General features: G+C 49.7%; 2 protein-coding genes across 3 annotated transcripts; one reads left to right on the top strand and one right to left on the bottom strand.

Annotated features, from left to right (window-relative positions):
- Nucleotides 1-220: 220 nt before the first annotated feature.
- On the bottom strand, nt 221-4,954 carry IFT46 (intraflagellar transport 46; the record flags this gene model as incomplete). The annotated part of the gene is made up of 10 exons (XM_082778014.1): nt 221-1,243; nt 1,563-1,648; nt 1,968-2,028; nt 2,304-2,370; nt 2,832-2,953; nt 3,258-3,386; nt 3,832-3,925; nt 4,033-4,107; nt 4,291-4,397; nt 4,478-4,954. 10 exons carry the CDS (start codon nt 4,952-4,954, stop codon nt 1,148-1,150), a joined length of 1,314 nt encoding a protein of 437 aa, XP_082634140.1. The 3' UTR covers nt 221-1,147.
- Nucleotides 4,866-13,149, top strand: ARCN1 (archain 1). Of its 2 annotated transcripts, none has more exons than XM_082777887.1 (10): nt 4,866-4,955; nt 6,210-6,473; nt 7,195-7,374; nt 7,612-7,817; nt 8,196-8,357; nt 9,091-9,256; nt 10,535-10,682; nt 11,016-11,124; nt 11,259-11,463; nt 11,697-13,149. In XM_082777887.1, exons 1-10 carry the CDS (start codon nt 4,953-4,955, stop codon nt 11,784-11,786), a joined length of 1,533 nt encoding a protein of 510 aa, XP_082634013.1. In that variant the 5' UTR covers nt 4,866-4,952; the 3' UTR covers nt 11,787-13,149. The 2 variants fall into 2 exon arrangements, with proteins under 2 accessions (XP_082634013.1, XP_082634014.1); XM_082777888.1 differs by lacking the exon at nt 4,866-4,955 and adding an exon at nt 5,733-5,862.
- The last annotated feature ends 307 nt before the right edge of the window (nt 13,150-13,456 follow it).

Consider the following 13,456-nt stretch of genomic DNA (forward strand, 5'->3'; position numbering starts at 1 on the left):
GAGCAGGACAGGCTGGAAATGCCAGCTGCAAGCAGGGTGCTCCTGCCCCGTGGTGCCACTGCTCTGGAAGAAACATGGTGAGAAACAGAACCACGAGGGCTCCCGGTGTGCCACCAGGCCAGGAAGTGTGGCAGCAGGACCTGTGCTCCGGGCTCTGACCCAGAAGGAGCTGATGTGGCTCCCTGCAAACAGAACAGCATGTTTTTACCTGTTACAAGCAAAATGCATCAAAGCTTTTTAAAAAGATTCTGTCAAGCTGCTCGTGCTGTGATTCCTCCCCGAGTAAGGCCAGGCACTGGCCTTTGTTTAGCAGATTCAGGGCCTGCTTGCTTTACAAACCTGTCCATCCCTGCTGGATCAGGGACAGGTGAGGGCAGCCAGCATGGCAGGGGCTGAGCGGAGTCATCCCAACAGCAATAAACTCAACTTAAGTGTCTGTGTGGTGCTGCACTGGTTATTTCTCCTCTTTTTCTTTGCTGAACTCCATTAAGACAGCCAGTGGGAGCAACAAATGTACAAACTCCTCTAAATTTTTATGTACTGACCTCATCGGCTTGTCACCCACCTGGGGTCCCTGGCAAACACACCCTGTTTCACCCCCTCCATCATCTGCACGCAGTGAGAGGTAAGCAAAGAGCACCCCCACCCATGGGCTCCTCTGGTTTTCCTCAATTCCTTCCGTACAAGCAGCAGAAAGGAAGCAATGACACTGCTGGCAGCAGCAAAGGGCACAGAAAACAGAAAAAGTGGCTCTATAGTAAAGGGCAGAGGAGACTCAAGACCCCCAGAGTGCATCAGACCTTGGAACGCACGGGGTAGATCGAAGTTTTGTGTCAGAGCATGGAATTTATTCCTACATGCTGCAGTGTTACACTCTGCAAGCCTCAGTTCAGCATCAGTGGCACAGTTTGTCATTTGGAATAGAGTTTAATGCTGTACTCCGTGGAAACAAGTCAAAATGGAGGTATTAGCATCTGCTATAAACGTGAAGACTCAAAATCTACTCTATGAATGCAAAACAGCTCTGCACTATCTATAAAATAAGGGATGCTTCTGAAATGTTGCGTTGCTTCACGCATTGCTTTGGTCAAATCTCTATGTCCAGCAGCAGATCTCGATCCGAGAGATGAAGGTTTAACACAAAGCTTCACGTGAAGCTCAATACTTCCACTTCTGCTCCTTGTGAGGGTGTGTTGGACGGAGAGCTCCTAGCCTTCTTCCCTTCAGCCATAGGCTTGAAATGCTGCAGGAGAAAGAATGCGTTAGTGCAAAGATGAGACTCGTTAATTAGAGCATGGGTGTAGCTGAAACCACAAGCCACTTTAGCACCATGTGAGCTGTGTGCTCAGCAGCAAGCCAGAGGCTCGCGCAAGCCCTGCTCTAACCATGCTGTCTGTGCTCAGTAGTTTGAGCTACTAGGGAAATGCGAAGCTTAGAAAATGTTCTTTGGACTCTTTTAGGATAGTCTACTCGCTCTTCACAAACACACCAGGACCAACTTTAAGGGCACAAGCTTTGTAATGCTTCCCCTGAGAGACCAGTGCCTGGCTGGGGTTGCTTACCTGTGAGTTCTTGAACTCTGAGTAGAGCGAGAAAAGCACGTGCAGAGGCTGGATCCGACTCTTGTACACGGGGATGTCCAGAATGGCTAAAAGAAGAGCAGAAGTGCATGAGAGCAAACGGACTACACCACCCTGCACAGAGCGCTGCCTAGGCTCTTGGAAGAGAAGAGAGTTAACTGCTCGCTCTCATCAGCTGGCTGAGCAGAGCAGACAAAACCCAAGCTCATGGAAGAAGGAGGAGTTAACAGACAGACAGAATATCCTCTTTGGAGCAGCCTAAGGTAATGTTGTTACCTCTGTGTCTGTCAAAGTTGAATGTTTCCCTTTGTTGGCAGTTCCTGGGCTAGGACTAATCAGCTGCCTTTAAGTGAGGGTAAGAAAGGGTCTCACCTCCCCTCTGCTTACCACATATCATGTCAACGTATTCAGCCAGGTCACAGTTCATCTCTGCAGTTGGGAGGCCCACCTGGAATAGAAGGGGGTGTTAGTTCTGTTCTCAAATAGCAAGGGCCTGAGAGCATGTGCTAATCTTGGACCTAGCACAGAGGCTACCTGGGCAGCAGCTACACATTCAGGCTGCTCACCTGCCTTCTGCTGAGAGAGAAATGTTAAGTGAGGAACTAACCTCAACCGAGAAGGATGAAGTAAATGTGGTCGAAGTAGAAGAGAAACCCAGGTTTCAAGTTAGATCGTTTCTAATGCTATGCCCTGAGCTAACGACCTAGCACTTGTGTATCATACCTTCCCCAAGAGCTCCTCAAATTCTGGTGACCACTCCTGCATGAGGGTCTCTATGTCAGGCATGGGCCTGCAAGGTAAGGAAAAAAAAACAAAAAAACAGAAAATTAGGATTACATGCAAGAAACTGAACTGGCTTCCTACTGCCAGATTGCTCTGAATGAGACAGACTCCACTTGAAGTGCCAGTTTGGACATTTTTATTTATTGAAACAAGGTTAAGCTTTAAATTTGTGCTTAGCACTATGGCTGAAGGAAGATGCTGGAAACATTGCTTCCTTTAGTGACTGGGCTGTTCTGAACTGGGTGTCTGGGCAGAAGGAGGTGCCACAGCAGCTGAGACCCAGTTCAGTACTTGGTCAGGGTAAGTCTCGCCTCCCCTGACTTGTTCAGAGTTTCTTCTTTCACAGAGTTACTGCTTGCAAGGAATTGAAAGTGGTGAGTGATAGCTGTAAGCTACTTGAAGTTTCCCTACTATGTAGGGAAAGAGAAGTACCAAGAAGGAAAGAGGTCTGCTGATAAAATGGCTCACCGGGTATAGTGGACAGTGGCCGGAGGTTTGCAGCGGTGCAGTTCGCTGATACTTTCAATCCAGCTGTCAATGGCTTTGGGGTTCTTTTCTGCATTTTCCACACTCTTCACTTTTATCTGCTGCTAGAAACAAAAATATAAACCTGGAAGTACTTTGTGTTTTGTTTTGCTTTGTTTTTTTTTGTGTTTTTTTTTTTTTTTGCAAACCCTGTGTTTGCCCCTGATTAACCATATCTTCTCTTTTCTAGTTGCACTACACCAACTGATTTCTGCAGACAGAAAAGCAGCTGGGAAACAAAACACTGGGTAAAACCAGGTAGTGACAACCAAAAGAAAAATATATATATGTTACAAAAGTAAGAGTAAAGTGCACTGATTTTGCTCTAGCCAGTGAGCAGTAAACATCCCCTCTGTCTCCATGACTCACGGTGATGTTGTGCTGTTTGGAATTCTCTGTTAGCCAAAGAGAAAGCACTGTGGGATCTGACTGCTTCGTTGACGGCTCATCCAGGACCAGTAAGCCGAGGTTATCAGGCTTGCCATCTGGACGTGGGACCTGCAGGTAAACACAGAATGTGTTCCCCATGGGAGCCCAGAGCAGGGGATGCTGGAGCTGTTTTGTAAAGAGCCTCCCCATGGTTTAAAATTCAGACTCTAAAAGGAACTGGTAGGCATGCTGCTCTGACAGAAGAGAAAATAGGAGTTGTTAGCACAGTGGTACCTGAAATGTACAACGTGTTGCCCAAAGAAGGCAGCTCTCACCTTAAATTACATATATACCATGTGGGGGGGCAGCAAAGTGACCAGCCAGTTCCCAGTGTCACTAAGTGCCATCTCCTAGGTGTCTGTAACACTCTGTCCTGCAGCACAGGGCGAGGATCCCTCGCTGCTGCAAGGATGCTCTGGCTGAGCTCGTGGCTGCACAGCCTGACCGCCAGTCTCACCCTGCTGTCACCTTGGGTTTCAGCCGGTGTGGCAGGAGGCACCTGAAAATACCGTACCTTGAGGAACGCATCGATGTCTCCAACAGCAGGAATAAAGTCTGGAATAAAAGGCAGCAGCTTGTACTCAATGTTTATTGTTTTTGGAGCGTACCTGAAGGAAAAAACAAGCAGCGTTGCACAGCGGGCGACACCTTTCCTGCCACACTTACCCTTGGCACAAAGGAGAGCCAAGAGCTGGCTCCGATTCCTTCAGCTCACCTCCTGATGTACTCGAAGAGTTCCTTAATTTCGGGCGACACTTGCAGGTAGTCACACTCGGCTAGGTTGTAGTCACTAAAGGGAGGAAGAGACATTCAGGCAAAGATTAATTTGGAGGGGTTTTTGTACAAGCGGGGCTCCTCTCAGCCGCCCCCGTTGCCTCTCCAGCATAACGGGGCTCGGCAGGACCGGGATTTATTCGGTTTTAGCCTCACCCATCCGGGTGATTTATTCCGATTTATTCAGTTTTAGGCTCACCCGCCCGGGGGGGCTCCGTGCTCCTCCGAATCGTCCTCCGAGTCGCTCCCTGACGACTCCTCCGAGTCCTCCTCATCCTCGCTGAGGCCGGGCCGTGCCCCCGCGTCCTGCCGGGCCGGAGGGACGAGGCCTTTTACCGGGCCGCCCCCACAGGGCCGGGGCCTTACCGGGCCGCCCCCGCGCCTACCTCACCGTCCGGGACACCTCCGGCCGAGCCCCTCGGAGGGCTGGGGCTGCCGGCTTCATCGCTCGCGGGCAGCTCGAGGCTCTCGTCGTACGGCCGGTTCTCCAGCACCCGGTGCTGGGCGGCGGGGCGCGGCCCGGCCCCGCTGCCCCCCGCCGCCGCCGCCGCCCGCCGCCCTACTGGGGCGCCCCCCGCCGTCGCCATGGCAACAGCCTCGCTGGTCGCCAGCCGCCTAGAGCGCCCCCCACAGCGCCCCTCACAGCGCCCCCTGCAGGCAGAGGTGGGAATTGCAGGGGGGCGCCCGCAGCTCCCTGCGGCGCGGCCGCGCTCCCGGTCCTCCAGCCCCGCCCCGCCCCGCCCCGCCCCGCCCGCGCCGCTTCCGGCTGGGGACGTGGCTCGGCGCCGCCATCTTGTGGGGCTGCCTGAGGGGACGCCGAGCGCCGAGGGAGCGAGCGCCGAGCCCAGCGCCGCCGCCGCCATGGTAAGGGCGAGCCCCAACGCCGCCCTCAGTGCTCGGGGGTCGCCTCCTGGTCGTGCCCGGAGCCTTCGTTGGTGTGAGGGGCCTGGCCCGGAGCTCGGCGCCGCCCGCCAGGCAGCGCGGCCTGCCCCGGGCCCCGGGTGGTGCCTGACGGGGCCGCGGGGCTCCCGCTGCCCCCTCAGCGGCCCAGGGGCTGGGGCCGGGTGGCGGGGGCTCGTCCCGCCGCTGGAGCGATTGGGAGCTGCCCTCGGGGGCTACGGGGCCCTCCTCGGGGTCCTGCCCCGGTACAGGGAGCCTGCGGCCGCCGCCTTTGTCCCGCTGAGGTGGTTTTGGGGCTCGGGGCGTTATCTCCGGTGAGGCGCTGCCCCCGGTAATGTGTGGAGAGGTTTCAGAAAGAGGAGGTGGATTTCTGGGCGCTTTTCTTACAGATCGGTTTGTCCCTGAGCTGTCAAGCTGCAGGGGCCTAGGGCTGTGCAGGCAACATGCAAAGAGTTCTGCCAGGGTGCCTGGCTGCATTGCTCGGCCGCCTGTTGGCTGGGTTCGAGGTGGTGCTGGAAATCCACCTGCAGCTGGGAGTTGTTGGTGCTGCTCTCACTGTACTGTGAATGAAAACGGCTGGGGAGCTCAAAGACTTCAGCTGCAGAAAGCGTCCTACCTTGGCACAGTTAATTAAGAAACTAATCCTTGAGAGGAGTTTCAGGAAGGAGTCTAGGTAGAGAAAATAAGAAAAAGTAAATTAGCAGTCGCCTTATTGCCTTTTTATTGTTGGTAGGATAGCATCTGTGAAATGCCCACGAGAGTCATCCATGTGCTGTAATTAATCTAGCTCTCAAGGTTTTATTAACCTGTCTTGGCTGTAAACGTGGCATCGGGAAGGAATGTCACACTTGAAAACATTCTGGGATTCAATGTAAGTTTTATGCTGGGTCTGAACTAACAGAAAATGCCACAACCTAGACCTTGCCTAAAGCACTTTTGGGGTTTTGTCATGCGCTGTGTATAGAGCAATGGGTTCGTTGACTCTGTCTGCCTGACTGGAGGACTGAGAGCTTTGATTCCACATAGCACATAGGTAAATTCTTGGCGCTAGTCATAGAAAGACACAAAAGACCCCAGTGCAGGAAAATCAGCTCAGTGTGGAAGATCACTGCCAGCTAGATCTGACCTTTCTTTGCACCTATGATGCTGTGTCAGGCTTGCAGGGGCCGGGCAGTGTCCAGGACTGGCACAGCAAACCCCCGTCTGCATTCTCCACAGGTGCTGTTGGCGGCCGCCGTCTGCACGAAGGCGGGGAAGGCCATTGTCTCGCGGCAGTTCGTGGAGATGACCCGGACCCGCATCGAGGGGCTGCTGGCGGCTTTCCCCAAACTGATGAACACCGGGAAGCAGCACACCTTTGTGGAGACAGAGAGCGTGCGGTACGTGTATCAGCCGATGGAGAAGCTCTACATGGTGCTGATCACCACCAAAAACAGCAATATCCTGGAAGACCTGGAAACACTCCGACTTTTCTCTAGAGTGGTAAGGATCTACGCTTTGGGTTATTCACTGCAAAGTTCATGTCTGTAGCCTGAAACAGCGCTGTTATAAGGGAAGCTGTTGGTGAGCTGAAGTACCGTCTGCCTCCAGCTACCACCAAGATTTTCTAGAGCCTGCTCTTGACCCGGGGCACAGTTAAGCTTTGAAGTTTCTGCGGTATTTTTGAACTATATGTAAGAAACCCATGGCTGCCCGTTAACTGGTGAGACCAAAGGGATGAAGCTTACAAATTTAATGTAAAACATTGGCTGTATTCTTAAGATAACAGTTATATTTTTCTCTAAACATACTGTGGCTTTACAGAATGCGCTTGAGAAGCGTAGCAGTACTCTAAATACATTTCTAAGTAATGAGTTTTTGCAATTGTCATTATATTAACTTTATAATCTATTTCTGTCTGATGCAACCAAAGGATCTTCAGGAAGTTAACTAGTGTTTGCTTGTTTATGTTCTTGTGAGTTACAAAGTTAGAACTAAGTTAAAAGATTGCATAAATATTTTAGTTGAGGAGAAACTGACAATCGCAAAACCTCATCTTGTTGTTTATCAACAGTGTAAAGGAATGAAAGGCAGCTCAGTGATGTGCTAGTTCTGCGGAGGGTCTAGCACAACTGTGAAGTCTGGGAACAGCAGAAAGACAGTGCTGGAAGTTATGTCTGTCTGTTTATATGAATGCTCCTTTTAAATGTTTTTCCCGAATTAGATCCCTGAATATTGTCGAGCCTTGGAGGAGAATGAGATCTCTGAACACTGTTTTGACCTGATTTTTGCCTTTGATGAAATCGTTGCCCTGGGCTACCGTGAGAACGTAAACTTGGCCCAAATTCGGACCTTCACTGAGATGGACTCGCATGAAGAAAAGGTGTTCCGAGCCGTCCGAGAGGTGAGTGGAAATAATTTTGAGTTTGGCACGAGGTACTCTGGAACGTGATGCTTTTTATGTGAAGACATTACTCCAATTTGATCAGGATTTTAAAATTATTTAGGTTTTCTGTAAACTAAATGCCTGTTTCCTATTCCTTCAAAAAAGGTTGATAAGAAATCATACTTAGTGTTAGTTGCTACACAGAGTAACATTGAGGTTGCAAAGCCTTTACCAGCCTTTTGTCTTTTACTTCAGACTCAGGAACGTGAAGCAAAAGCTGAGATGCGCCGTAAAGCGAAGGAATTGCAGCAGGCTAGAAGGGATGCCGAGAGACAGGGCAAAAAGGCACCCGGTTTTGGTGGCTTTGGCAGTTCAGCTGTGTCTGGGGGCACAACGGCAGCAATGATCACAGAAACCATCATTGAAACGGAGAAGCCCAAAGTGGCACCAGCGCCTTCCAGGTGAGTGTGCAGTAGGCAGCAGATGTTCCTTGGAATCAGCACTGTCTGAAAACCACACGCCCAAAGAAAGGGTTTCAGTTGCTGTCCTCTTGAGTCTTCGTGGATGAACAGGTGCTAAAATAGCTGGTAGACGTGGGTAAGTGAGGGAGCATTCACCTATGGCCTGGGTGCTGTTGGGGTCTGCTAGTGCTCACCAGGTTGGCGCTGCTCTTCTGCAGTGATCTTCTCTTTTGTACATGTTCTCCCCCCAAAAAAAAGTTACAGAGGTGAATATTAAATTGTTGGGATAGCCAAGGTACAACACTTGAAGATGGGACTGAGGAAGAATGAAACTGTTGCCACGAATGTGACTTGAATATGTCTGTGCGTTGTGTTTAGGCCTTCAGGTCCTAGCAAAGCTCTGAAACTTGGAGCTAAAGGGAAGGAGGTGGATAACTTCGTGGACAAACTGAAATCAGAAGGAGAAAATATCATGACTTCTGTAGGCAAACGCTCTACAGAAGCAGCCAAAGTTCTTGCACCGCCCATTAACATGGAGAGGTAGGTATTATCCTTGCTCTGGAAGCAGTCTTCATACTACTCTGTCTGATCCACGTGTTGCTTTGTGAGCTGTCTTCCTCTTTAGTTTTCAGAACAGGCTTTTTCCTGCCGTTGAAGGCCAGTGTGCTCATCTAGCCTTCCGATTTTGAAAGATGAAGGGTAAAATCTGGGAAAGCACAGCAACAAAAGATAGCTTATTTGATTAGAAATTGTCTTAGCTAAAATGGATGTGCCTCCTCTGTACCCAAGCTGAGATTGGGAATTTTCTGTGCCTTCTGGAATGTGTCTCTTTGCAGCATTTTGCCTTCAAACGAGTTAAAGTAGCTGCCATTTTTCCTGTGACCCCGACACAAATAGTTCCTGTCCTGTTGCAGCTTAGGATACACGTACTCGGAGTTTGTTTTACAGGTAGCAGATCAGAACCTTTTTCTGCTGAGCTGTGCTAGCGGGATTTTGAGTGAACAGCATCTCGAGGTGCTGTATCCCTGTTTATCATGTGGGTTTCTGTGTTTTTGGACTTGTATCCATGGATCTTTGTGCCCCTGAGTTAACGTGTTGGAGCATCATTAGTGCATGCATCTGCTATGCTGCCAGTGTCGTTCTGTTTGGGACCCTCACTCTCGTTGTAGCACCTGCTCGTTGCATATAGACTCTCCTGGCCGAACACTTAATTTTTCACCTTGCCTGTTAGATGCCAAGTGTAGGACTTGAGATACTTGTTTTTTGTGTCCAGTGTGCACATGAAAATAGAGGAGAAAATTTCCTTGACTTGTGGCCGTGACGGAGGGTTGCAGAATATGGAGCTGCATGGCATGATCATGCTGCACATCTCTGATGAAAAATTTGCACGGATTCGCCTGCACGTAGAAAATGAAGACAAGAGGGGAGTGCAGTTACAGGTAAAGTGTTTGGTGTTCGTGCTGTCGAACAGCCTTTTGCTGTTCTCTGGGGCAAAGTATTGTCTGAGCCTTTTCAGCAAACATGTTGAAAATGGAAGTAGTCACACGAGACATGACTGTAGCATAAATGCAGGGCTAGCTCACGGTCAAAAGTTTGAAGTTCACTCGGGAGATCTGGTCTCCTACGCTTATCCTCCTGCCTTCAGAGCCTTATCTGTCCAGCGAAGCATGTTGGCATGCCATCTGATTCCACGTGAACTTTGCAGCAGCCTGATGCGTTGCTTGGTGCTTATTACGTGATTTGAGCTGTAGTTGAACAGGAGTTCTCCAGTCAAGTTACTGTGCCAATGAAGAACATTTATTATCTAGAAAGTTTATTTCTTCTTGGGTCACTTGTGTCCTTACACTGCTGTATCTGACACAATTGCTGAAGCCCTGGATTATGGTGTAAGAAGATTCTTGGAGAAACATCTTTCCTTTTTGTCCTTTGTATTATTGTTATCTTGTTCAGTGCTGGATGTTTTGGTGTTTTGATACGCTCTATTGCTCCCTTCTCCTCGTTGCTAAGAGCTTATCTATAGTTGTCTGTCTGCATGTCTACTTATCCAGTAGTAGGTTCCTTATTGATGTATCTCATTAAAAAGTTGAACAACGCTCCCACATGTGCTGCTTGAGTTGAAAGACTAAATCAAACCCAGTGTTGACTCCTGTCTTTCCAGTGTAACTTGAATATTAACTTAGAAAAATTCTTTGCTTTTAAAAAGATGCTCCCATTTGCCATTGCAATGAGAGAATATTTGCATTGTTTGGCTGCTGCCATATATATACATTTACACAAAGGTTGCTGATGGAAGTAGTATTTTTGTGGTTTGATAGCGTTCTTTCCAACAGCACGAGGCTGAAATGCTTTAGGAGGTTATTTCTTCCTCGAGAAAAATGAAAATTTTTTAAATTAAGATATTTTTTTTAGAGGAGTTGTTCTGTAAGCTCCAGGATGCTGCCCCAGATACCAGGACTTGCTGGAGTATCTGGTGCAGGGGCAACTAAAAATGCTAGTGGGGTGGATTCTTCCTGGTAGATCAGCCTGGACAGTATTCCAGGCTGATAAGTAGATGTGCTGTAGCCAGACTGCTCAGCAAGGTATGTTTTGCAGAGGAAAGTACTCGAGGATGTGTAGGGCTGTCGTACTAGAAGCTGGATTACCTACGTGTGGTTGTCACCTCATACTTGAAATGACTCCAGTAGCTGACACAGCCTTGGCTTACGTTCCCGTTTCAGACTCACCCAAATGTGGACAAAAAGCTTTTTACTGCAGAATCGCAGATCGGTTTGAAGAACCCAGAGAAATCATTCCCTATTAACAGTGATGTGGGCGTGCTGAAGTGGAGGTTGCAGACCACGGAAGAGTCCTTCATTCCATTGACAAGTGAGTGCAAGGGTGTGCGTGACGTGCAGGAGCTTGGCTGGAAGGGGCTGATGTTCATCTGTGCCAGCTGGGTTGGCTCCACAGCGTGGTACATCGTGAGGTGCTGGGTGAAGGGGTGAAGACATCTGCGTGTCTTCCATCGGACAGTACCTGTTCTTACCAGTGACCATTTTCTGTAACGTTCTTAAAGAAAACAAAAAGCTTTTCTTTAAGTTGGAATTCCTTGGTTATGAGGTTATGATTTTACGGTGCTTTTTGAAGTACATCATCTTTTGCAAGCCTGTTCTGCACAGAAAGGTTGTGTGGTACAGCATACTGGTTTTCTGCCCCCAGTTAACTGCTGGCCATCAGAAAGCGGGAACAGTTGCGATGTTAACATTGAATACGAGTTGCAAGAGGAGAGCCTAGAACTGAACGATGTGATCATCACAATCCCTTTACCGTAAGTAACATTCAGTGCCTGGGCAATGCTAACAGGTGCCTTTGTATATTGTCAGCTCCTTTTGCCTTTTGGGTTTGTTCACTTCCTTAGCTCTGTGCGAGTAAGGCATCGTAGCTTTTTTTTACCTGCTGTAGGTCTGGTGTCGGTGCCCCAGTGATTGGGGAAATAGATGGCGAGTATCGCCATGACAGCCGGAGAAATCTCCTGGAGTGGTGCCTGCCTGTGATAGATGCCAAAAACAAGAGTGGCAGCCTGGAGTTCAGCATAGCAGGGCAGCCAAATGACTTCTTTCCAGTGCAAGTCTCCTTCATCTCCAAAAAGAACTATTGCAACATACAGGTACGGTCACGGCGTAGAGCTGCACTTACTGGGGATACTGGCAGACTATGCTCTAGCTTCCCTTAGACTGGCTGTGTTTGTGGCGCAGGACAAAGATCTTTAAGATCTTTCTTACAGTACTGACGTGTTCAGAAGTGCTGGGTTGATTCTGTCCTCTTTGAGATGGTCAGATTTGGGAAGCTGTGTTGGGAAGTGGTGTTAAATGCTCTACTGAATGTGTGTTATCTCCGCAGGTTACCAAAGTGACCCAGGTAGATGGGAACAGCCCTGTAAGGTTTTCTACTGAAACCACCTTCGTGGTGGACAAGTACGAAATCCTGTAATGCCAGCTGTGGGGAATCACAAAGGAAAGTTTTAAATTAAAAAAAAAAAAAAGAGGCCGAAGTTTATTCTGAATGTTTGGAATGCCGCAGCCCTCTCTCTGCTAAGACACATGGCTCTGCCTGCCATCTGCAGTGTCCTGGGTCACAGACATTTTTGGCAGAGAATTGACATGTTCATGGGGGGAAAGGCTACAAATTTCTTTGGCAGATTTTTACTGGCTAGCAGAAGAACGAGATCTCTGCAGAGAACCTGGCTTTGACACTTCCCATTCTCCCATGAAGACGACCGGAGCTCAGTCCCAGAGCCTGCCAGACATCACGCTCTTCCTTTTTTAATCATCAAACGCTGTTCCATTGGTGGTGCTGCCATTTTAATTTCTCCTCAGCCTTCAACTCTTGCTTCTGACGGTGAAAACAGGCATTAAGATGATAACACACGAGGACGCAGTGCTTCTCTGGACCTTTCCATCTGGCACAAGTGGAACAAGTTGATCTCGGTTTCGAAGGTGGGGTACTGACAGGAGCTTAGGGGAAGAGGGCCTCACAGCTCAGTTCTCTTTGCCCCCACACTGTTCCTTGCTGTCCACCCAGCCCCACCGTACAGCAGTGGACTTCATCCTGGGCTCACCAAAAGCCCTTTGGGCCTTTCTCATTGAGGCTGGGTCAGAGTGGGAGTGGGGCTGGGATCTGTCCAAAACCGGTGGTCTTTCTCAGTGTGGTGATGGAGGAGAGGGGAATGGTGGCTTCCAGAGAGCATGCTGAGCGTGAGCAGCACCCAGCTGTAGTGTTTGCTATCCCAGCGCTGTTCCTCCTCTGACTGCCTGAGTAGGATCACTGATTTCATCCCACAGAGCTGCGCTCCCCTCAAAGTACGCCCAGCCTGCTTGGTTTGGGGCTGCTCACCCCCTGGCTGGCAGTGCTGCTGCCCCAACAGCCTGAGGGCTGCAGGGGAGCTCCCCGGCTGCTGCTGTAGGGAAGGGCTGAGCATGCAGGTGAAACTCTAACGGTGTCCTGTCCTCACAAGTCCTAAAAACACATTTACCGTGCTCCAGAGAGCGCGCTTCAGTCAGAGTAAGCGTGTGTTGGTTCCCGTGGGGCCCTCTGCCAAAGAAGTTAGCGGTCTCTCCTCCGGTAACAGCGCCAGTGAGGAAATAAACCCTGATTCTTGCCCTGGGAAGGTGATGTGTTCTGGGGGAGGGAAAGCAAACCCTGTTCTGTAGTGAAATAGACGACGAATCCTATTAATTCAGTTCTGTTCAAGAGTTGCTTGTCTGTATGATTTTAAAATGGAGTCGAGTTCAAACATCAAGGAAGCATTTTTCTTAAATTTGTTTAAGGGTAACGTTAAAGAAGAACCGCACCCCACCCCCCCCCGTTTTTGTAACCCTGTACAATAATGGCCTAGGGAATAGAGCACATTCCAGTGTATACAAAGAATACAAATTCTTTAATCAAATAAAAGAGTATTATAAAAGGAAGGCTGAGCCTCTCCTGCCTGCTTTGGGCTGGGGGGGGGTGTGGAGGGCACTGAGCCCCGGCCTCGGTGCTTGGGGGGGGCTCTGCCGGGCTCTTCAGGGCCCCCCCGTGGGCCGGTTCCCACGGCAGAGCCCGGGGATGGCTGGAAAACCCCTTCGGGCAGGAAAAGCCGGCGTTGCAAAACGGCTGCGGGG

Source organism: Aythya marila (genome assembly GCF_965140915.1).
Source record: "Aythya marila genome assembly, chromosome: 23".
NCBI lineage: Eukaryota > Metazoa > Chordata > Aves > Anseriformes > Anatidae > Aythya > Aythya marila.

What these genes read in the sequence shown, in the direction of transcription:
- ARCN1 (XM_082777887.1), top strand. An exon ending in GTGGCACCAGCGCCTTCCAG is followed by an intron (nt 7,818 to 8,195) that starts GTGAGTGTGCAG and finishes CGTTGTGTTTAG; the next exon opens with GCCTTCAGGTCCTAGCAAAG. An exon ending in AGAACTATTGCAACATACAG is followed by an intron (nt 11,464 to 11,696) that starts GTACGGTCACGG and finishes TTATCTCCGCAG; the next exon opens with GTTACCAAAGTGACCCAGGT.